This window comes from Triturus cristatus, chromosome 1_2, assembly GCF_964204655.1.
Source record: "Triturus cristatus chromosome 1_2, aTriCri1.1, whole genome shotgun sequence".
Taxonomy (NCBI): Eukaryota; Metazoa; Chordata; class Amphibia; order Caudata; family Salamandridae; genus Triturus; species Triturus cristatus.
Window position 1 is genome coordinate 309,596,077 of NC_140580.1, and position 27,864 is coordinate 309,623,940.

The 27,864-nt window shown below is 31.2% G+C and overlaps 1 protein-coding gene across 1 annotated transcript in view; it reads right to left on the minus strand.

Moving 5' to 3' along the window:
• The window catches only part of LOC146867228 (uncharacterized), an 85,729-nt gene extending 66,452 nt beyond the window's left edge, over positions 1–19,277 (minus strand). The window contains exons 1-2 of the mRNA XM_085620399.1: positions 18,845–19,277; positions 18,133–18,536 (exon numbers count right to left, since the gene is read on the minus strand). Of these exons, the coding sequence (XP_085476525.1) occupies positions 18,133–18,536; positions 18,845–19,277 (837 nt within the window). The remainder of the gene's footprint in view (positions 1–18,132; positions 18,537–18,844) is intronic.
• Positions 19,278–27,864: the final 8,587 nt, after the last annotated feature.

Genomic DNA, 27,864 nt, shown 5'->3' on the forward strand with positions numbered 1-27,864 from the left:
TAAAACACTGAAACACTGAAACACTCTAAAACACTCGAACACTAAAACACTCGAACACTAAAACACTCCTAACACTAAAACACTAACACACTAAAACACTGAAACACTCTAACACTAAAACACTAACACTAAAACACTAACACACTAAAGCTCTAAAACACACTCTAACACTCTAACACTCAAAAACACTAAAACACTAAAACACAAACAATAAACCAATAAAACACTAAAACAATAAAACACTGAAACACTCCTAACACTAAAACACTAACACACTAAAACACTAAAACACTAAACAATAAAATACAAACAATAAACCAATAAAACACTAAAACAATAAAACAATAAACCACCAAAACAATAAAACACTAAAACACTAAAACACTGAAACACTCTAAAACACTCTAACACTAAAACACTCTAACACTAAAACACTAAAACACTAAAACACACTCTAACACTCTAAAACACTAAAACACTAAAACAATAAAACAATAAAACACCAAAACACTAAAACAATAAAACACAAATAATAAACCAATAAAACACTAAAACAATAAACCACTGAAACACTCTAAAACACTCTAACACTAAAACAATAAAACACTAAAACAATAAACCAATAAACCAATAAAACACTAAAACACTAACACTTAAACACTCTAACACACTAAAACGCTAAAACACTCTAACACTAAAACACTAAAACACTAAAACACTAAAACACTAAAACAATAAACCAATAAACCAATAAAACACTAAAACACTAACACTTAAACACTCTAACACACTAAAATGCTAAAACACTCTAACACTAAAACACTAAAACACTAAAACAATAAACCAATAAAACACTAAAACAATAAAACACTGAAAAACTGAAACAATAAACCAATAAAACACTAAAACAATAAAACACTGAAACACTGAAACACTCTAAAACACTCGAACACTAAAACACTCGAACACTAAAACACTCCTAACACTAAAACACTAACACACTAAAACACTGAAACACTCTAACACTAAAACACTAACACTAAAACACTAACACACTAAAGCTCTAAAACACACTCTAACACTCTAACACTCAAAAACACTAAAACACTAAAACACAAACAATAAACCAATAAAACACTAAAACAATAAAACACTGAAACACTGAAACACTCTAAAACACTCTAACACTCTAACACTAAAACCCACTAACACTAAAACACTAACACTAAAACACTCTAACACTCTAACACTAACACACTAACACACTAAAACACTAAAACAATAAAACACTAAAAAAATAAAACACAAACAATAAACCAATAAAACACTAAAACAAAAAACACTAAAACAATAAAACACCAAAACAATAAAACAATAAAACACTAAAACAATACGCTGAAACTCTAAAACACAAAAACACTAAAACACAAACAGTAAACCAATAAAACACTAAAACAATAACACACTGAAACACTCCTAACACTAAAACACTAAAACACAAACAATAAACCAATAAAACACTAAAACAATAAAACACTAAAACAATAAAACACTGAAACACTCCTAACACTAAACCACTAAAACACAAACAATAAACCAATAAAACACTAAAACAATAAAACACTGAAACACTCCTAACACTAAAACACTATCACTCTAAAACACTCTAACACTAAAACACTAACACTAAAACACTCTAACACTAAAACACTCTAACACTCTAACACTAAAACACTCTAAAACACTAAAACAATAAAACACTAAAACAATAAACCAATAAACCACTAAAACACTAAAACACTGAAACACTCTAAAAACACTCTAACACTAAAACACACTCTAACACTCTAAAACTCTAAAACACTAAAACAATAAAACACTAAAAAAATAAAACACAAACAATAAACCAATACAACACTAAAACAATAAAACAATAAAACACCAAAACAATAAAACAGTAAAACACTAAAACAATACGCTGAAACACTCTAAAACACTAAAACACTAAAACAATAAAACAATAAAACACCAAAACAATAAACCAATAAACCAATAAACCACTAAAACACTAAAACACTGAAACACTCTAACACTAAAACACTAACACTAAAACACTAACACACTAAAGCACTAAAACACACTCTAACACTCTAACACTCAAAAACACTAAAACACTAAAACACAAACAATAAACCAATAAAACACTAAAACAATAAAACACTGAAACACTGAAACACTCTAAAACACTATCAAACACTCTAAAACACTCTAACACTCTAACACTAAAACACACTAACACTAAAACACTAACACTAAAACACTCCAACACTCTAACACTAACACACTAAAACACTAAAACACACTCTAACACTCTAACACTCTAAAACACCAAAACACTAAAACACAAACAATAAACCAATAAAACACTAAAACAATAAAACACTGAAACACTGACACACTCTAAAACACTCGAACACTAAAACACTCTAACACTAAAACACTCCTAACACTAAAACACTAATACACTAAAACACTAAAACACTAAACAATAAAACACTAAAACAATAAACCAATAAAACACTAAAACACTGAAACACTAAAACACTCTAACACTCTAAAACACTAAAACACTAAAACAATAAAACACTAAAAAAATAAAACACAAACAATAAACCAATAAAACACTAAAACAATAAACCACTGAAACACTCTAAAACACTCTAACACTAAAACACTAACACTAAAACACTCTAACATTAAACACACTAAAACACTAAAACACACTCTAACACACCAAAACACTAAAACACACTCTAACACACCAAAACACTAAAACACACTCTAACACGCTAACACTCTAAAACACTAAAACACTAAAACAATAAAACACTGAAACACCCTAAAACACTCTAACACTAAAACACTCCTAACACTAAAACACTAACACACTAAAACACTAAAACACTAAACAATAAAACACTAAAACAATAAACCAATAAAACACTAAAACACTGAAACACTGAAACACTCTAAAACACTCTAACACTAAAACACTAACTCTAAAACACTCTAACTCTCTAAAACACTAAAACACTAAAACAATAAAACACTAAAACAATAAAATACAAACAATAAACCAATAAAACACTAAAACAATAAAACAATAAAACACTCCTAACACTAAAACACTAAAACACAAACAATAAATCAATAAAACACTAAAACAATAAAACACTGAAACACTCCTAACTCTAAAACACTAAAACACAAACAATAAATCAATAAAACACTAAAACAATAAAACACTGAAACACTCCTAACACTAAAACACTAACACTAAAACACTCTAACACTAAAACAATAAAACACTAAAACAATAAACCAATAAACCACTAAAACACAACAACACAAACAATAAACCAATAAAACACTAAAACAATAAAACACTAAAACACTAAAACACTCTAACACTAAAACACTCTAACATACTAAAACACTAAAACACAAACAATAAACCAATAAAACACTAAAACAATAAAACACTGAAACACTCCTAACACTAAAACACTATCACTCTAAAACACTCTAACACTAAAACACTAACACTAAAACACTCTAACACTAAAACACACTCTAACACTCTAACACTCTAAAACACTAAAACACTAAAACAATAAAACACTAAAAAAATAAAACACAAACAATAAACCAATAAAACACTAAAACAAAAAACACTAAAACAATAAAACACCAAAACAATAAAACAATAAAACACTAAAACAATACGCTGAAACACTCTAAAACACTAAAACACTAAAACACAAACAATAAACCAATAAAACACTAAAACAATAAAACACTGAAACACTCCTAACACTAAACACTAAAACACAAACAATAAACCAATAAAACACTAAAACAATAAAACACTGAAACACTCCTAACACTAAAACACTAACACACTAAAACACTAAAACACTAAACAATAAAATACAAACAATAAACCAATAAAACACTAAAACAATAAAACAATAAACCACCAAAACAATAAAACACTAAAACACTAAAACACTGAAACACTCTAAAACACTCTAACACTAAAACACTCTAACACTAAAACACTCTATCACTCTAACACTAACACACTAAAACACTAAAACACACTCTAACACTCTAAAACACTAAAACACTAAAACAATAAAACAATAAAACACCAAAACACTAAAACAATAAAACACAAATAATAAACCAATAAAACACTAAAACAATAAACCACTGAAACACTCTAAAACACTCTAACACTAAAACAATAAAACACTAAAACAATAAACCAATAAACCAATAAAACACTAAAACACTAACACTTAAACACTCTAACACACTAAAACGCTAAAACACTCTAACACTAAAACACTAAAACACTAAAACACTAAAACACTAAAACAATAAACCAATAAACCAATAAAACACTAAAACACTAACACTTAAACACTCTAACACACTAAAATGCTAAAACACTCTAACACTAAAACACTAAAACACTAAAACAATAAACCAATAAAACACTAAAACAATAAAACACTGAAAAACTGAAACAATAAACCAATAAAACACTAAAACAATAAAACACTGAAACACTGAAACACTCTAAAACACTCGAACACTAAAACACTCGAACACTAAAACACTCCTAACACTAAAACACTAACACACTAAAACACTGAAACACTCTAACACTAAAACACTAACACTAAAACACTAACACACTAAAGCTCTAAAACACACTCTAACACTCTAACACTCAAAAACACTAAAACACTAAAACACAAACAATAAACCAATAAAACACTAAAACAATAAAACACTGAAACACTCCTAACACTAAAACACTAACACACTAAAACACTAAAACACTAAACAATAAAATACAAACAATAAACCAATAAAACACTAAAACAATAAAACAATAAACCACCAAAACAATAAAACACTAAAACACTAAAACACTGAAACACTCTAAAACACTCTAACACTAAAACACTCTAACACTAAAACACTAAAACACTAAAACACACTCTAACACTCTAAAACACTAAAACACTAAAACAATAAAACAATAAAACACCAAAACACTAAAACAATAAAACACAAATAATAAACCAATAAAACACTAAAACAATAAACCACTGAAACACTCTAAAACACTCTAACACTAAAACAATAAAACACTAAAACAATAAACCAATAAACCAATAAAACACTAAAACACTAACACTTAAACACTCTAACACACTAAAACGCTAAAACACTCTAACACTAAAACACTAAAACACTAAAACACTAAAACACTAAAACAATAAACCAATAAACCAATAAAACACTAAAACACTAACACTTAAACACTCTAACACACTAAAATGCTAAAACACTCTAACACTAAAACACTAAAACACTAAAACAATAAACCAATAAAACACTAAAACAATAAAACACTGAAAAACTGAAACAATAAACCAATAAAACACTAAAACAATAAAACACTGAAACACTGAAACACTCTAAAACACTCGAACACTAAAACACTCGAACACTAAAACACTCCTAACACTAAAACACTAACACACTAAAACACTGCAACACTCTAACACTAAAACACTAACACTAAAACACTAACACACTAAAGCTCTAAAACACACTCTAACACTCTAACACTCAAAAACACTAAAACACTAAAACACAAACAATAAACCAATAAAACACTAAAACAATAAAACACTGAAACACTGAAACACTCTAAAACACTCTAACACTCTAACACTAAAACCCACTAACACTAAAACACTAACACTAAAACACTCTAACACTCTAACACTAACACACTAACACACTAAAACACTAAAACAATAAAACACTAAAAAAATAAAACACAAACAATAAACCAATAAAACACTAAAACAAAAAACACTAAAACAATAAAACACCAAAACAATAAAACAATAAAACACTAAAACAATACGCTGAAACTCTAAAACACAAAAACACTAAAACACAAACAGTAAACCAATAAAACACTAAAACAATAACACACTGAAACACTCCTAACACTAAAACACTAAAACACAAACAATAAACCAATAAAACACTAAAACAATAAAACACTAAAACAATAAAACACTGAAACACTCCTAACACTAAACCACTAAAACACAAACAATAAACCAATAAAACACTAAAACAATAAAACACTGAAACACTCCTAACACTAAAACACTATCACTCTAAAACACTCTAACACTAAAACACTAACACTAAAACACTCTAACACTAAAACACTCTAACACTCTAACACTAAAACACTCTAAAACACTAAAACAATAAAACACTAAAACAATAAACCAATAAACCACTAAAACACTAAAACACTGAAACACTCTAAAAACACTCTAACACTAAAACACACTCTAACACTCTAAAACTCTAAAACACTAAAACAATAAAACACTAAAAAAATAAAACACAAACAATAAACCAATACAACACTAAAACAATAAAACAATAAAACACCAAAACAATAAAACAGTAAAACACTAAAACAATACGCTGAAACACTCTAAAACACTAAAACACTAAAACAATAAAACAATAAAACACCAAAACAATAAACCAATAAACCAATAAACCACTAAAACACTAAAACACTGAAACACTCTAACACTAAAACACTAACACTAAAACACTAACACACTAAAGCACTAAAACACACTCTAACACTCTAACACTCAAAAACACTAAAACACTAAAACACAAACAATAAACCAATAAAACACTAAAACAATAAAACACTGAAACACTGAAACACTCTAAAACACTATCAAACACTCTAAAACACTCTAACACTCTAACACTAAAACACACTAACACTAAAACACTAACACTAAAACACTCCAACACTCTAACACTAACACACTAAAACACTAAAACACACTCTAACACTCTAACACTCTAAAACACCAAAACACTAAAACACAAACAATAAACCAATAAAACACTAAAACAATAAAACACTGAAACACTGACACACTCTAAAACACTCGAACACTAAAACACTCTAACACTAAAACACTCCTAACACTAAAACACTAATACACTAAAACACTAAAACACTAAACAATAAAACACTAAAACAATAAACCAATAAAACACTAAAACACTGAAACACTAAAACACTCTAACACTCTAAAACACTAAAACACTAAAACAATAAAACACTAAAAAAATAAAACACAAACAATAAACCAATAAAACACTAAAACAATAAACCACTGAAACACTCTAAAACACTCTAACACTAAAACACTAACACTAAAACACTCTAACATTAAACACACTAAAACACTAAAACACACTCTAACACACCAAAACACTAAAACACACTCTAACACACCAAAACACTAAAACACACTCTAACACGCTAACACTCTAAAACACTAAAACACTAAAACAATAAAACACTCAAACAATAAAATACAAACAATAAACCAATAAAACACTAAAACAATAAACCACCAAAACAATAAAACACTAAAACACTAAAACACTAAAACACTCTAACACTAAAACACTCAAACACTCTAAAACACTAAAACACACTCTAACACTCTAAAACACTAAAACAATACGCTGAAACACTCTAAAACACAAAAACACAAACAATAAACCAATAAAACACTAAAACAATAAAACACTGAAACACTCCTAACACTAAAACACTAAAACACAAACAATAAACCAATAAAACACTAAAACAATAAAACACTGAAACACTCCTAACACTAAAACACTATCACTCTAAAACACTCTAACACTAAAACACTAACACTAAAACACTCTAACACTAAAACACTAACACTCTAACACTAAAACACTCTAAAACACTAAAACAATAAAACACTAAATCAATAAACCAATAAACCACTAAAACACTAAAACACTGAAACACTCTAAAAACACTCTAACACTAAAACACTCTAACATTAAAACACTCTATCACTCTAACACTAACACACTAAAACACTAAAACACACTCTAACACTCTAAAACACTAAAACACTAAAACAATAAAACAATAAAACACCAAAACACTAAATCAATAAAACACAAATAATAAACCAATAAAACACTAAAACAATAAACCACTGAAACACTCTAAAACACTCTAACACTAAAACAATAAAACACTAAAACAATAAACCAATAAACCAATAAAACACTAAAACACTAACACTTAAACACTCTAACACACTAAAACGCTAAAACACTCTAACACTAAAACACTAAAACACTAAAACACTAAAACACTAAAACAATAAACCAATAAACCAATAAAACACTAAAACACTAACACTTAAACACTCTAACACACTAAAACGCTAAAACACTCTAACACTAAAACACTAAACACTAAAACAATAAACCAATAAAACACTAAAACAATAAAACACTGAAAAACTGAAACAATAAACCAATAAAACACTAAAACAATAAAACACTGAAACACTGAAACACTCTAAAACACTCGAACACTAAAACACTCGAACACTAAAACACTCCTAACACTAAAACACTAACACACTAAAACACTGAAACACTCTAACACTAAAACACTAACACTAAAACACTAACACACTAAAGCTCTAAAACACACTCTAACACTCTAACACTCAAAAACACTAAAACACTAAAACACAAACAATAAACCAATAAAACACTAAAACAATAAAACACTGAAACACTGAAACACTCTAAAACACTCTAAAACACTCTAACACTCTAACACTAAAACACACTAACACTAAAACACTAACACTAAAACACTCTAACACTCTAACACTAACACACTAACACACTAAAACACTAAAACACACTCTAACACTCTAACACTCTAAAACACCAAAACACTAAAACACAAACAATAAACCAATAAAACACTAAAACAATAAAACACTGAAACACTGAAACACTCTAAAACACTCGAACACTAAAACACTCTAACACTAAAACACTCCTAACACTAAAACACTAACACACTAAAACACTAAAGCACTAAACAATAAAACACTAAAACAATAAACCAATAAAACACTAAAACACTGAAACACTAAAACACTCTAACACTCTAAAACACTAAAACACTAAAACACTAAAACAATAAAACACTAAAAAAATAAAACACAAACAATAAACCAATAAAACACTAAAACAATAAAACACTGAAACACTCCTAACACTAAACACTAAAACACAAACAATAAACCAATAAAACACTAAAACAATAAAACACTGAAACACTCCTAACACTAAAACACTAACACACTAAAACACTAAAACACTAAACAATAAAATACAAACAATAAACCAATAAAACACTAAAACAATAAAACAATAAACCACCAAAACAATAAAACACTAAGGGGCATATGTATCAACATCACCATTTGCGATTCTCAAATAGCGATTGTTAAGGAATCGCTATTTGAGAATTGCAAAACGGGATGTATTTAAAAATTCGCAAACTTTTTGCGATTTCTTAAAATTCCTTAATTGCGATTAGCAAATTGCGAAATCGCAATTAAGGAATACCTGGCCATTCATTTCTATGGGCCAGGAGACCCATAGGAATGAATGGGAAGTAATTCTCAAATAGCGAATTCGCAATTTGCTAATCGCTATTTGAGAATAATTTCAAAGGTGCAAGGGTGTCATGATGACACCCTGATGCACCCCTGAAATGAGCATGTGTGTGCATATGGCGCACATACATGCCCTAAGGGCATGTATGAGCGTCACGTGGCACTTTGCAAAATTAAAAATAGTGCATTTTGAAAGGAAATCGCAAATTACCACCAACTGGAAGTTGGTGGTAATTTGCGATTTCTTAAGGTTAATTTGCACAACTTGGGTGCTTTTTACATATCATTTAAGAAATCGCAATGTGCGATTTCTTAAATGATTACGCAAAATTAAGAAATCGCTAAATTAGCAATTCCTTAATTTTGCGATGGGATTTTGCCTAATACATCCCGTTTTGCGAATTTTTACTCGCAAACGCTGTATTTTGCGATTCGCAGCGTTTGCGAGTAAAAATTAGCTTGATACATATGCCCCTAAAACACTAAAACACTGAAACACTCTAAAACACTCTAACACTAAAACACTCTAACACTAAAACACTCTAACACTCTAACACTAACACACTAAAACACTAAAACACACTCTAACACTCTAAAACACTAAAACACTAAAACAATAAAACAATAAAACACCAAAACACTAAAACAATAAAACACAAACAATAAACCAATAAAACACTAAAACAATAAACCACTGAAACACTCTAAAACACTCTAACACTAAAACAATAAAACACTAAAACAATAAACCAATAAACCAATAAAACACTAAAACACTAACACTTAAACACTCTAACACACTAAAACGCTAAAACACTCTAACACTAAAACACTAAAACACTAAAACACTAAAACACTAAAACAATAAACCAATAAACCAATAAAACACTAAAACACTAACACTTAAACACTCTAACACACTAAAACGCTAAAACACTCTAACACTAAAACACTAAAACACTAAAACAATAAACCAATAAAACACTAAAACAATAAAACACTGAAACACTGAAACAATAAACCAATAAAACACTAAAACAATAAAACACTGAAACACTGAAACACTCTAAAACACTCGAACACTAAAACACTCCTAACACTAAAACACTAACACACTAAAACACTGAAACACTCTAACACTAAAACACTAACACTAAAACACTAACACACTAAAGCACTAAAACACACTCTAACACTCTAACACTCAAAAACACTAAAACACTAAAACACAAACAATAAACCAATAAAACACTAAAACAATAAAACACTGAAACACTGAAACACTCTAAAACACTCTAAAACACTCTAAAACACTCTAGCACTCTAACACTAAAACACACTAACACTAAAACACTAACACTAAAATACTCTAACACTCTAACACTAACACACTAACACACTAAAACACTAAAACACACTCTAACACTCTAACACTCTAAAACACCAAAACACTAAAACACAAACAATAAACCAATAAAACACTAAAACAATAAAACACTGAAACACTGAAACACTCTAAAACACTCGAACACTAAAACACTCTAACACTAAAACACTCCTAACACTAAAACACTAACACACTAAAACACTAAAGCACTAAACAATAAAACACTAAAACAATAAACCAATAAAACACTAAAACACTAAAACACTAAAACACTCTAACACTCTAAAACACTAAAACACTAAAACAATAAAACACTAAAAAAATAAAACACAAACAATAAACCAATAAAACACTAAAACAATAAACCACTGAAACACTCTAAAACACTCTAACACTAAAACACTAACACTAAAACACTCTAACATTAAACACACTAAAACACTAAAACACACTCTAACACACCAAAACACTAAAACACACTCTAACACACCAAAACACTAAAACACACTCTAACACGCTAACACTCTAAAACACTAAAACACTAAAACAATAAAACACTAAAACAATAAAATACAAACAATAAACCAATAAAACACTAAAACAATAAACCACCAAAACAATAAAACACTAAAACACTAAAACACTAAAACACTCTAACACTAAAACACTCTAACACTCTAAAACACTAAAACACACTCTAACACTCTAAAACACTAAAACAATACGCTGAAACACTCTAAAACACAAAAACACAAACAATAAACCAATAAAACACTAAAACAATAAAACACTGAAACACTCCTAACACTAAAACACTAAAACACAAACAAAAAACCAATAAAACACTAAAACAATAAAACACTGAAACACTCCTAACACTAAAACACTATCACTCTAAAACACTCTAACACTAACACTAAAACACTCTAACACTAAAACACTAACACTCTAACACTAAAACACTCTAAAACACTAAAACAATAAAACACTAAATCAATAAACCAATAAACCACTAAAACACTAAAACACTGAAACACTCTAAAAACACTCTAACACTAAAACACTCTAACATTAAAACACTCTATCACTCTAACACTAACACACTAAAACACTAAAACACACTCTAACACTCTAAAACACTAAAACACTAAAACAATAAAACAATAAAACACCAAAACACTAAAACAATAAAACACAAATAATAAACCAATAAAACACTAAAACAATAAACCACTGAAACACTCTAAAACACTCTAACACTAAAACAATAAAACACTAAAACAATAAACCAATAAACCAATAAAACACTAAAACACTAACACTTAAACACTCTAACACACTAAAACGCTAAAACACTCTAACACTAAAACACTAAAACACTAAAACACTAAAACACTAAAACAATAAACCAATAAACCAATAAAACACTAAAACACTAACACTTAAACACTCTAACACACTAAAACGCTAAAACACTCTAACACTAAAACACTAAACACTAAAACAATAAACCAATAAAACACTAAAACAATAAAACACTGAAAAACTGAAACAATAAACCAATAAAACACTAAAACAATAAAACACTGAAACACTGAAACACTCTAAAACACTCGAACACTAAAACACTCGAACACTAAAACACTCCTAACACTAAAACACTAACACACTAAAACACTGAAACACTCTAACACTAAAACACTAACACTAAAACACTAACACACTAAAGCTCTAAAACACACTCTAACACTCTAACACTCAAAAACACTAAAACACTAAAACACAAACAATAAACCAATAAAACACTAAAACAATAAAACACTGAAACACTGAAACACTCTAAAACACTCTAAAACACTCTAACACTCTAACACTAAAACACACTAACACTAAAACACTAACACTAAAACACTCTAACACTCTAACACTAACACACTAACACACTAAAACACTAAAACACACTCTAACACTCTAACACTCTAAAACACCAAAACACTAAAACACAAACAATAAACCAATAAAACACTAAAACAATAAAACACTGAAACACTGAAACACTCTAAAACACTCGAACACTAAAACACTCTAACACTAAAACACTCCTAACACTAAAACACTAACACACTAAAACACTAAAGCACTAAACAATAAAACACTAAAACAATAAACCAATAAAACACTAAAACACTGAAACACTAAAACACTCTAACACTCTAAAACACTAAAACACTAAAACACTAAAACAATAAAACACTAAAAAAATAAAACTCAAACAATAAACCAATAAAACACTAAAACAATAAAACACTGAAACACTCCTAACACTAAACACTGAAACACAAACAATAAACCAATAAAACACTAAAACAATAAAACACTGAAACACTCCTAACACTAAAACACTAACACACTAAAACACTAAAACACTAAACAATAAAATACAAACAATAAACCAATAAAACACTAAAACAATAAAACAATAAACCACCAAAACAATAAAACACTAAAACACTAAAACACTGAAACACTCTAAAACACTCTAACACTAAAACACTGAAACACTCTAAAACACTCTAACACTAAAACACTCTAACACTAAAACACTCTAACACTCTAACACTAACACACTAAAACACTAAAACACACTCTAACACTCTAAAACACTAAAACACTAAAACAATAAAACAATAAAACACCAACACACTAAAACAATAAAACACAAACAATAAACCAATAAAACACTAAAACAATAAACCACTGAAACACTCTAAAACACTCTAACACTAAAACAATAAAACACTAAAACAATAAACCAATAAACCAATAAAACACTAAAACACTAACACTTAAACACTCTAACACACTAAAACGCTAAAACACTCTAACACTAAAACACTAAAACACTAAAACACTAAAACACTAAAACAATAAACCAATAAACCAATAAAACACTAAAACACTAACACTTAAACACTCTAACACACTAAAACGCTAAAACACTCTAACACTAAAACACTAAAACACTAAAACAATAAACCAATAAAACACTAAAACAATAAAACACTGAAACACTGAAACAATAAACCAATAAAACACTAAAACAATAAAACACTGAAACACTGAAACACTCTAAAACACTCGAACACTAAAACACTCCTAACACTAAAACACTAACACACTAAAACACTGAAACACTCTAACACTAAAACACTAACACTAAAACACTAACACACTAAAGCACTAAAACACACTCTAACACTCTAACACTCAAAAACACTAAAACACTAAAACACAAACAATAAACCAATAAAACACTAAAACAATAAAACACTGAAACACTGAAACACTCTAAAACACTCTAAAACACTCTAAAACACTCTAGCACTCTAACACTAAAACACACTAACACTAAAACACTAACACTAAAACACTCTAACACTCTAACACTAACACACTAACACACTAAAACACTAAAACACACTCTAACACTCTAACACTCTAAAACACCAAAACACTAAAACACAAACAATAAACCAATAAAACACTAAAACAATAAAACACTGAAACACTGAAACACTCTAAAACACTCGAACACTAAAACACTCTAACACTAAAACACTCCTAACACTAAATCACTAACACACTAAAACACTAAAGCACTAAACAATAAAACACTAAAACAATAAACCAATAAAACACTAAAACACTAAAACACTAAAACACTCTAACACTCTAAAACACTAAAACACTAAAACAATAAAACACTAAAAAAATAAAACACAAACAATAAACCAATAAAACACTAAAACAATAAACCACTGAAACACTCTAAAACACTCTAACACTAAAACACTAACACTAAAACACTCTAACATTAAACACACTAAAACACTAAAACACACTCTAACACACCAAAACACTAAAACACACTCTAACACACCAAAACACTAAAACACACTCTAACACGCTAACACTCTAAAACACTAAAACACTAAAACAATAAAACACTAAAACAATAAAATACAAACAATAAACCAATAAAACACTAAAACAATAAAACACCAAAACAATAAAACACTAAAACACTAAAACACTAAAACACTCTAACACTAAAACACTCTAACACTCTAAAACACTAAAACACACTCTAACACTCTAAAACACTAAAACAATACGCTGAAACACTCTAAAACACAAAAACACAAACAATAAACCAATAAAACACTAAAACAATAAAACACTGAAACACTCCTAACACTAAAACACTAAAACACAAACAATAAACCAATAAAACACTAAAACAATAAAACACTGAAACACTCCTAACACTAAAACACTATCACTCTAAAACACTCTAACACTAAAACACTAACACTAAAACACTCTAACACTAAAACACTCTAACACTAAAACACTCAAAAACACTAAAACAATAAAACACTAAAACAATAAACCAATAAACCACTAAAACACTAAAACACTGAAACACTCTAAAAACACTCGAACACTAAAACACTCTAACACTAAAACACTCCTAACACTAAATCACTAACACACTAAAACACTAAAGCACTAAACAATAAAACACTAAAACAATAAACCAATAAAACACTAAAACACTAAAACACTAAAACACTCTAACACTCTAAAACACTAAAACACTAAAACAATAAAACACTAAAAAAATAAAACACAAACAATAAACCAATAAAACACTAAAACAATAAAACACTAAAACAATAAAACACAAAAACAATAAAACAATAAAACACTAAAACAATACGCTGAAACACTCTAAAACGCTAAAACACTAAAACACAAACAATAAACCAATAAAACACTAAAACAATAAAACACTGAAACACTCCTAACACTAAACACTAAAACACAAACAATAAACCAATAAAACACTAAGGGGCATATGTATGAAAGCAAAAATTAGTCGCAAACGCTGCGAATCGCAAAAAACAGCGTTTGCGACTGATTTTTCGCTATTTCATATGTATGACACATTTCCAAACTGAAAAATAAGAAATCGCTAAATTAGCGATTTCTTAGGCTGCGAAACAAGAAAACTGCGAATTTCCTAGCGAATACCTATTTTGCGATTCCTTAGCGTTGCGAATATCGCTAACAAGAAATCGCTAGCTAAGAAATCGCAAACACATGTATGAAAAAATCGCAAATTGCGATTTTACGAAATTCGCTAATTAAGAAATCGCTATTAACACCAATTGCTTGCAGGTGGTAAACTGGTGCAAGGTACAAAAACCAGCCCACAATGCAACAAACACACCCACAATGGCTGCAATGTACGTGATAGCCAGGAGGCTGCGTATTCGGGCCCTTGCACACAGGAGAATGAGACAGGAACGTATCTTCAGGCTGCGCATCACCCTGTTACAGAACACTGAAGAGGAGATCTATGACAAGTACAGACTGCACCCACAGACCATAATGGACCTGATTGAGGAGCTGAAACCCCACTTGGAGCACCCTACTCGCAGGACACAAACAATTCCCACACATGTGCAGGTCCTGTGCTCCCTGCACCTCCTCGCGTCAGGGAGTTTTCAACGGGTCATAGCGGAGGTTGGTGGTGTGTCACAGAGTGCACTTTCGCGCTTCTTCCATGCCTTCCTAGATGCAATGCTACTGAGGCTCCCACATCACATTTACTTCCCCACCACCCAACAGGCATTACAACAAACGATACTGGACTTCTACCAGATTGCACGTTTCCCCCACGTCATCGGCTGCATTGACGGGACCCATGTGGCCATCACACCCCCAGCAGAAACTGAATATGTCTACAGGAATCGGAAATGCTACCATTCCCTCAACATACAGATTGTGTGCAACGCTAAGTATCACATCACCGACATCGTAGCCAAATACCCCGGCAGTACACATGACTCCTTCATCTTCCGACACAGTGGAATACACAGACGTCTGAGTGCTGGAGAGTTTGGGGAGGGGTACCTGCTCGGTAAATACATTGCACACATCAATACATCCACTACATCACTTGAGGGGGGGGACATTGACTCACCTATTGTGTTTTTTTCCATGCAGGTGACAGTGCCTATGCAGTGCGCGACTTCATCCTGACCCCATACCTGGATCCTGCAAATGCAAGTGAGAGGAGCTACAACAGGGCACACAGATCTACACGCTGTGTCATTGAGCGAACCTTCGGAATCCTGAAGAGCCGCTTCCGGTGCCTGCATAAGAGTGGAGGCGCACTGCAATACAGCCCTGAGACCTGCTGTAAAATCGTGGCAAGCTGTGCAATGCTACACAACATGGCAATGAGGAAAGGCACCACAATTGATGTGAGCGATACAGACACATCGGATGACGAGCGCCCTGCTCCCCCTGCCAGACCAGCACCAGGAGTTGGGGCAGCTGCTGGACGCCAGAGACGGACTGAGATCACACAAAACTACTTTTAGGTGAGTGTTGAGGAAATGAGACTACAAAGCCTGATGATGTGTCAAGTGTTTAATCACACTTAACATGAAAGAAATTGTAATTGTCCCCAGCACATGTTGTACACACAGTGCAGAGAAGGCACAAGAAATAGGGCAAACAGCCTTTTGCGGGTTAATGCACCCGTGTTGCAGTCAGTGTCCCCGCAGATGATCACCTCCGTCGGTGCCGTCCAGGGTGGTTGACCCCCATGGTGCGCCCTTGGCCTGCTACCTGTCTGCCACTGCGGCGTCTTTCACCTGGCAAGGTTGGAGTGATGCTGCTGCGACTCGATGTGTCCTCACTCTCAGCAGAGGCCATTAGTGCGCTGCCACCTGCATTGGCTGTCTGCAGCTGTTCCACAGCAGTGGTCACCTGCGCCAGCCCTCGCGCTATGTCCTGGCAGCAATGTGCCATGTCCACCTGCATGGTTACGCTTCTGCGTGTGAGTGCGCTGGTGGTGGTGCAGAGGCGGTTGACTGCCTTGGTGTAATTGTGTAGCCGTGCATTGGCACGTCGTCCAGCCCTGTCATTGGCAGCTTGGGTGTCCCTCAAAGTGGCACAGAGCTCTCGTATTGCCGCTACCATGCTGTGATTGTCCTGATGTAGGCGGCCTAGCTGGCGACTCATTGACCGCATTGCCTTGCTTTGCAGGCGCTGTTCCTGCAACATGCACTGTTCCAAGCCGGAGAACACGGTGCCTTCTCCTTCTGTTGCAGTGCTGCTCCTGGGCCTTGACCTGGAAATGGCCTGTTCCCTTTGCCTTGGTGTTGGTGCGTCATGACGGGGCATGTCTGTCACACCCTGACTCCCCTCTCTCCTGTCGGTGTCATCGCCTGTTGCTGGGACTTCATCCTCAAATGGAGGCAGTGGGGGCACATGTGCGCGCTTCCTGCGCTGAATTGGCTGCTGCTCTGTCTCATCGCTGGAGTCCGCAGGGTCTGCAGGCTCCTCTCCCTCAGCGCTGTCTTCTTGTGGCATGGCGTGTGCTGTGGATGTAAAGGGGACTATATGAGTTTGTGTTACTGTCTGCATGTGGCACTCAATAAAGTTACAAATCTTTGACGGCTAATCTCTGACACATTTCTATTCAATGATCCCCAAAACACATATGTTGCATTTACTTGTGATGGTGTCATGGACACACAGTCAGACACAGTACTACGAGTACCATGATGCATTGCTGGGTGTGCTGTAAGACCTGGGCTGGATTGGCATGTTGGGAGTTAACTATGCGCATTTGGGGGAGTGTGCAAGGGATGGGGAGGAGTGCAGGGTGATTTGGCATGCATCTTACCTTGTCTGCTGGATGAGGGGTCGGAGCTGTCGATTGCAGCCACACCACCAACGCTCTCAGGCAGGAGGGTTGACTCCACAAGCTCCTCATGGGGGGTTGGCTGCTCTGCAGTGGATGGTCCTCCTCCAGTCTGACTGGCATCCTTGAGTCTGGCTGCCACCCTCTCCTTGGACCTCTGGCGCATATCATACCACCGCTTGCGCAGCTCCTCGATGGTGCGTGTGGTGACTCCAACAGCATTCACCTTGCTCTGTATTTCCAGCCAGATTTTCCTCTTCCTGGCCTCTGGGACTTTGAGTGCCTTCTTCCCAAACAGGAGCTCATGGCTGCAGACCATCTCCTCAATGAGGACCTCCTGCTCCTTTTCTGAAAACTTGTGTTTTCTCTTTCTTTTTTCTGCATCTTTGCCCTGCTGGTTTTGTTTGGGATCCATTGCTGGTTGCTGTCTCCAGGAAAGCCTCCTCACACTCCACAAGCAGCCTCTGGGTGTGGCTCAGGTGAGCAGGTGCAGGCAATCACTACAGTTTCCTGTTTGTGATGTCATCAGCCTGCACCAGGCTTGCAGATTCCCGTTTTTGCGATTTCTTATTTAGCGAATTTCGCTATTAAGAAATCGCAATACGGGATTCTGCGAATTATTTGCGATTTGTAAGGAATCGCAAATGATTAGCGATTTATTTTATACATCCCGTTTAGCGAATCTGATTTTGCGAATCGCAAATTCTCGCAATTTGAGATTCGCTAAAGGGGAGTTTGATACATATGCCCCTAAAACAATAAAACAGTGAAACACTCCTAACACTAAAACACTAACACACTAAAACACTAAAACACTAAACAATAAAATACAAACAATAAACCAATAAAACACTAAAACAATAAAACAATAAAACACCAAAACAATAGAACACTAAAACACTAAAACACTGAAACACTCTAAAACACTCTAACACTAAAACACTCTAACACTAAAACACTCTAACACTCTAACACTAACACACTAAAACACTAAAACACACTCTAACACTCTAAAACACTAAAACACTAAAACAATAAAACAATAAAACACCAAAACACTAAAACAATAAAACACAAACAATAAACCAATAAAACACTAAAACAATAAACCACTGAAACACTCTAAAACACTCTAACACTAAAACAATAAAACACTAAAACAATAAACCAATAAACCAATAAAACACTAAAACACTAACACTTAAACACTCTAACACACTAAAACGCTAAAACACTCTAACACTAAAACACTAAAACACTAAAACACTAAAACACTAAAACAATAAACCAATAAACCAATAAAACACTAAAACACTAACACTTAAACACTCTAACACACTAAAACGCTAAAACACTCTAACACTAAAACACTAAAACACTAAAACAATAAACCAATAAAACACTAAAACAATAAAACACTGAAACACTGAAACAATAAACCAATAAAACACTAAAACAATAAAACACTGAAACACTGAAACACTCTAAAACACTCGAACACTAAAACACTCGAACACTAAAACACTCCTAACACTAAAACACTAACACACTAAAACACTGAAACACTCTAACACTAAAACACTAACACTAAAACACTAACACACTAAAGCACTAAAACACACTCTAACACTCTAACACTCAAAAACACTAAAACACTAAAACACAAACAATAAACCAATAAAACACTAAAACAATAAAACACTGAAACACTCTAAAACACTCGAACACTAAAACACTCTAACACTAAAACACTCCTAACACTAAAACACTAACACACTAAAACACTAAAGCACTAAACAATAAAACACTAAAACAATAAACCAATAAAACACTAAAACACTGAAACACTAAAACACTCTAACACTCTAAAACACTAAAACACTAAAACAATAAAACACTAAAAAAATAAAACACAAACAATAAACCAATAAAACACTAAAACAATAAACCACTGAAACACTCTAAAACACTCTAACACTAAAACACTAACACTAAAACACTCTAACATTAAACACACTAAAACACACTCTAACACACCAAAACACTAAAACACACTCTAACACACCAAAACACTAAAACACACTCTAACACGCTAACACTCTAAAACACTAAAACACTAAAACAATAAAACACTAAAACAATAAAATACAAACAATAAACCAATAAAACACTAAAACAATAAAACACCAAAACAATAAAACACTAAAACACTAAAACACTAAAACACTCTAACACTAAAACACTCTAAAACTCTAACACTCTAAAACACTAAAACACACTCTAACACTCTAAAACACTAAAACAATACGCTGAAACACTCTAAAACACAAAAACACAAACAATAAACCAATAAAACACTAAAACAATAAAACACTGAAACACTCCTAACACTAAAACACTAAAACACAAACAATAAACCAATAAAACACTAAAACAATAAAACACTGAAACACTCCTAACACTAAAACACTATCACTCTAAAACACTCTAACACTAAAACACTAACACTAAAACACTCTAACACTAAAACACTCTAACACTAAAACACTCTACAACACTAAAACAATAAAACACTAAAACAATAAACCAATAAACCACTAAAACACTAAAACACTGAAACACTCTAAAAACACTCTAACACTAAAACACGCTCTAACACTCTAACACTCTAAAACACTAAAACACTAAAACAATAAAACACTAAAAAAAAAAACACAAACAATAAACCAATAAAACACTAAAACAATAAAACACTAAAACAATAAAACACAAAAACAATAAACCAATAAAACACTAAAACAATAAACCACTGAAACACTCTAAAACACTCTAACACTAAAACAATAAAACACTAAAACAATAAACCAATAAACCAATAAAACACTAAAACACTAACACTTAAACACTCTAACACACTAAAACGCTAAAACACTCTAACACTAAAACACTAAAACACTAAAACACTAAAACACTAAAACAATAAACCAATAAACCAATAAAACACTAAAACACTAACACTTAAACACTCTAACACACTAAAACGCTAAAACACTCTAACACTAAAACACTAAAACACTAAAACAATAAACCAATAAAACACTAAAACAATAAAACACTGAAACACTGAAACAATAAACCAATAAAACACTAAAACAATAAAACACTGAAACACTGAAACACTCTAAAACACTCGAACACTAAAACACTCGAACACTAAAACACTCCTAACACTAAAACACTAACACACTAAAACACTGAAACACTCTAACACTAAAACACTAACACTAAAACACTAACACACTAAAGCACTAAAACACACTCTAACACTCTAACACTCAAAAACACTAAAACACTAAAACACAAACAATAAACCAATAAAACACTAAAACAATAAAACACTGAAACACTGAAACACTCTAAAACACTCTAAAACACTCTAAAACACTCTAACACTCTAACACTAAAACACACTAACACTAAAACACTAACACTAAAACAATCTAACACTCTAACACTAACACACTAACACACTAAAACACTAAAACACACTCTAACACTCTAACACTCTAAAACACCAAAACACTAAAACACAAACAATAAACCAATAAAACACTAAAACAATAAAACACTGAAACACTGAAACACTCTAAAACACTCGAACACTAAAACACTCTAACACTAAAACACTCCTAACACTAAAACACTAACACACTAAAACACTAAAGCACTAAACAATAAAACACTAAAACAATAAACCAATAAAACACTAAAACACTGAAACACTAAAACACTCTAACACTCTAAAACACTAAAACACTAAAACAATAAAACACTAAAAAAATAAAACACAAACAATAAACCAATAAAACACTAAAACAATAAACCACTGAAACACTCTAAAACACTCTAACACTAAAACACTAACACTAAAACACTCTAACATTAAACACACTAAAACACACTCTAACACACCAAAACACTAAAACACACTCTAACACACCAAAACACTAAAACACACTCTAACACGCTAACACTCTAAAACACTAAAACACTAAAACAATAAAACACTAAAACAATAAAATACAAACAATAAACCAATAAAACACTAAAACAATAAAACACCAAAACAATAAAACACTAAAACACTAAAACACTAAAACACTCTAACACTCTAACACTCTAAAACACTAAAACACACTCTAACACTCTAAAACACTAAAACAATACGCTGAAACACTCTAAAACACAAAAACACAAACAATAAACCAATAAAACACTAAAACAATAAAACACTGAAACACTCCTAACACTAAAACACTAAAACACAAACAATAAACCAATAAAACACTAAAAAAATAAAACACTGAAACACTCCTAACACTAAAACACTATCACTCTAAAACACTCTAACACTAAAACACTAACACTAAAACACTCTAACACTAAAACACTCTAACACTAAAACACTCTAAAACACTAAAACAATAAAACACTAAAACAATAAACCAATAAACCACTAAAACACTAAAACACTGAAACACTCTAAAAACACTCTAACACTAAAACACACTCTAACACTCTAACTCTCTAAAACACTAAAACACTAAAACAATAAAACACTAAAAAAATAAAACACAAACAATAAACCAATAAAACACTAAAACAATAAAACACTAAAACAATAAAACAATAAAACAATAAAACACTAAAACAATACGCTGAAACACTCTAAAACACTAAAACACAAACAATAAACCAATAAAACACTAAAACAATAAAACACTGAAACACTCCTAACACTAAACACTAAAACACAAACAATAAACCAATAAAACACTAAAACAATAAAACACTGAAACACTCCTAACACTAAAACACTAAAACACAAACAATAAACCAATAAAACACTAAAACAATAAAACACTGAAACACTCCTAACACTAAAACACTATCACTCTAAAACACTCTAACACTAAAACACTAACACTAAAACACTCTAACACTAAAACACTCTAACACTAAAACACTCTACAACACTAAAACAATAAAACACTAAAACAATAAACCAATAAACCACTAAAACACTAAAACACTGAAACACTCTAAAAACACTCTAACACTAAAACACACTCTAACACTCTAACACTCTAAAACACTAAAACACTAAAACAATAAAACACTAAAAAAATAAAACACAAACAATAAACCAATAAAACACTAAAACAATAAAACACTAAAACAATAAAACACAAAAACAATAAACCAATAAAACACTAAAACAATAAACCACTGAAACACTCTAAAACACTCTAACACTAAAACAATAAAACACTAAAACAATAAACCAATAAACCAATAAAACACTAAAACACTAACACTTAAACACTCTAACACACTAAAACGCTAAAACACTCTAACACTAAAACACTAAAACACTAAAACACTAAAACACTAAAACAATAAACCAATAAACCAATAAAACACTAAAACACTAACACTTAAACACTCTAACACACTAAAACGCTAAAACACTCTAACACTAAAACACTAAAACACTAAAACAATAAACCAATAAAACACTAAAACAATAAAACACTGAAACACTGAAACAATAAACCAATAAAACACTAAAACAATAAAACACTGAAACACTGAAACACTCTAAAACACTCGAACACTAAAACACTCGAACACTAAAACACTCCTAACACTAAAACACTAACACACTAAAACACTGAAACACTCTAACACTAAAACACTAACACTAAAACACTAACACACTAAAGCACTAAAACACACTCTAACACTCTAACACTCAAAAACACTAAAACACTAAAACACAAACAATAAACCAATAAAACACTAAAACAATAAAACACTGAAACACTGAAACACTCTAAAACACTCTAAAACACTCTAAAACACTCTAACACTCTAACACTAAAACACACTAACACTAAAACACTAACACTAAAACACTCTAACACTCTAACACTAACACACTAACACACTAAAACACTAAAACACACTCTAACACTCTAACACTCTAAAACACCAAAACACTAAAACACAAACAATAAACCAATAAAACACTAAAACAATAAAACACTGAAACACTGAAACACTCTAAAACACTCGAACACTAAAACACTCTAACACTAAAACACTCCTAACACTAAAACACTAACACACTAAAACACTAAAGCACTAAACAATAAAACACTAAAACAATAAACCAATAAAACACTAAAACACTGAAACACTAAAACACTCTAACACTCTAAAACACTAAAACACTAAAACACTAAAACAATAAAACACTAAAAAAATAAAACACAAACAATAAACCAATAAAACACTAAAACAATAAAACACTGAAACACTCCTAACACTAAACACTAAAACACAAACAATAAACCAATAAAACACTAAAACAATAAAACACTGAAACACTCCTAACACTAAAACACTAACACACTAAAACACTAAAACACTAAACAATAAAATACAAACAATAAACCAATAAAACACTAAAACAATAAAACAATAAACCACCAAAACAATAAAACACTAAAACACTAAAACACTGAAACACTCTAAAACACTCTAACACTAAAACACTCTAACACTAACACACTAAAACACTAAAACACACTCTAACACTCTAAAACACTAAAACACTAAAACAATAAAACAATAAAACACCAAAACACTAAAACAATAAAACACAAACAATAAACCAATAAAACACTAAAACAATAAACCACTGAAACACTCTAAAACACTCTAACACTAAAACAATAAAACACTAAAACAATAAACCAATAAACCAATAAAACACTAAAACACTAACACTTAAACACTCTAACACACTAAAACGCTAAAACACTCTAACACTAAAACACTAAAACACTAAAACACTAAAACACTAAAACAATAAACCAATAAACCAATAAAACACTAAAACACTAACACTTAAACACTCTAACACACTAAAACGCTAAAACACTCTAACACTAAAACACTAAAACACTAAAACAATAAACCAATAAAACACTAAAACAATAAAACACTGAAACACTGAAACAATAAACCAATAAAACACTAAAACAATAAAACACTGAAACACTGAAACACTCTAAAACACTCGAACACTAAAACACTCCTAACACTAAAACACTAACACACTAAAACACTGAAACACTCTAACACTAAAACACTAACACTAAAACACTAACACACTAAAGCACTAAAACACACTCTAACACTCTAACACTCAAAAACACTAAAACACTAAAACACAAACAATAAACCAATAAAACACTAAAACAATAAAACACTGAAACACTGAAACACTCTAAAACACTCTAAAACACTCTAAAACACTCTAGCACTCTAACACTAAAACACACTAACACTAAAACACTAACACTAAAACACTCTAACACTCTAACACTAACACACTAACACACTAAAACACTAAAACACACTCTAACACTCTAACACTCTAAAACACCAAAACACTAAAACACAAACAATAAACCAATAAAACACTAAAACAATAAAACACTGAAACACTGAAACACTCTAAAACACTCGAACACTAAAACACTCTAACACTAAAACACTCCTAACACTAAAACACTAACACACTAAAACACTAAAGCACTAAACAATAAAACACTAAAACAATAAACCAATAAAACACTAAAACACTAAAACACTAAAACACTCTAACACTCTAAAACACTAAAACACTAAAACAATAAAACACTAAAAAAATAAAACACAAACAATAAACCAATAAAACACTAAAACAATAAACCACTGAAACACTCTAAAACACTCTAACACTAAAACACTAACACTAAAACACTCTAACATTAAACACACTAAAACACTAAAACACACTCTAACACACCAAAACACTAAAACACACTCTAACACGCTAACACTCTAAAACACTAAAACACTAAAACAATAAAACACTAAAACAATAAAATACAAACAATAAACCAATAAAACACTAAAACAATAAAACACCAAAACAATAAAACACTAAAACACTAAAACACTAAAACACTCTAACACTAAAACACTCAAACATTTTAAAACACTAAAACACACTCTAACACTCTAAAACACTAAAACAATACGCTGAAACACTCTAAAACACAAAAACACAAACAATAAACCAATAAAACACTAAAACAATAAAACACTGAAACACTCCTAACACTAAAACACTAAAACACAAACAATAAACCAATAAAACACTAAAACAATAAAACACTGAAACACTCCTAACACTAAAACACTATCACTCTAAAACACTCTAACACTAAAACACTAACACTAAAACACTCTAACACTAAAACACTCTAACACTAAAACACTCAAAAACACTAAAACAATAAAACACTAAAACAATAAACCAATAAACCACTAAAACACTAAAACACTGAAACACTCTAAAAACACTCTAACACTAAAACACACTCTAACACTCTAAAACACTAAAACAATAAAACACTAAAAAAATAAAACACAAACAATAAACCAATAAAACACTAAAACAATAAAACACTAAAACAATAAAACACAAAAACAATAAAACAATAAAACACTAAAACAATACGCTGAAACACTCTAAAACGCTAAAACACTAAAACACAAACAATAAACCAATAAAACACTAAAACAATAAAACACTGAAACACTCCTAACACTAAACACTAAAACACAAACAATAAACCAATAAAACACTAAAACAATAAAACAGTGAAACACTCCTAACACTAAAACACTAACACACTAAAACACTAAAACACTAAACAATAAAATACAAACAATAAACCAATAAAACACTAAAACAATAAAACAATAAAACACCAAAACAATAGAACACTAAAACACTAAAACACTGAAACACTCTAAAACACTCTAACACTAAAACACTCTAACACTAAAACACTCTAACACTCTAACACTAACACACTAAA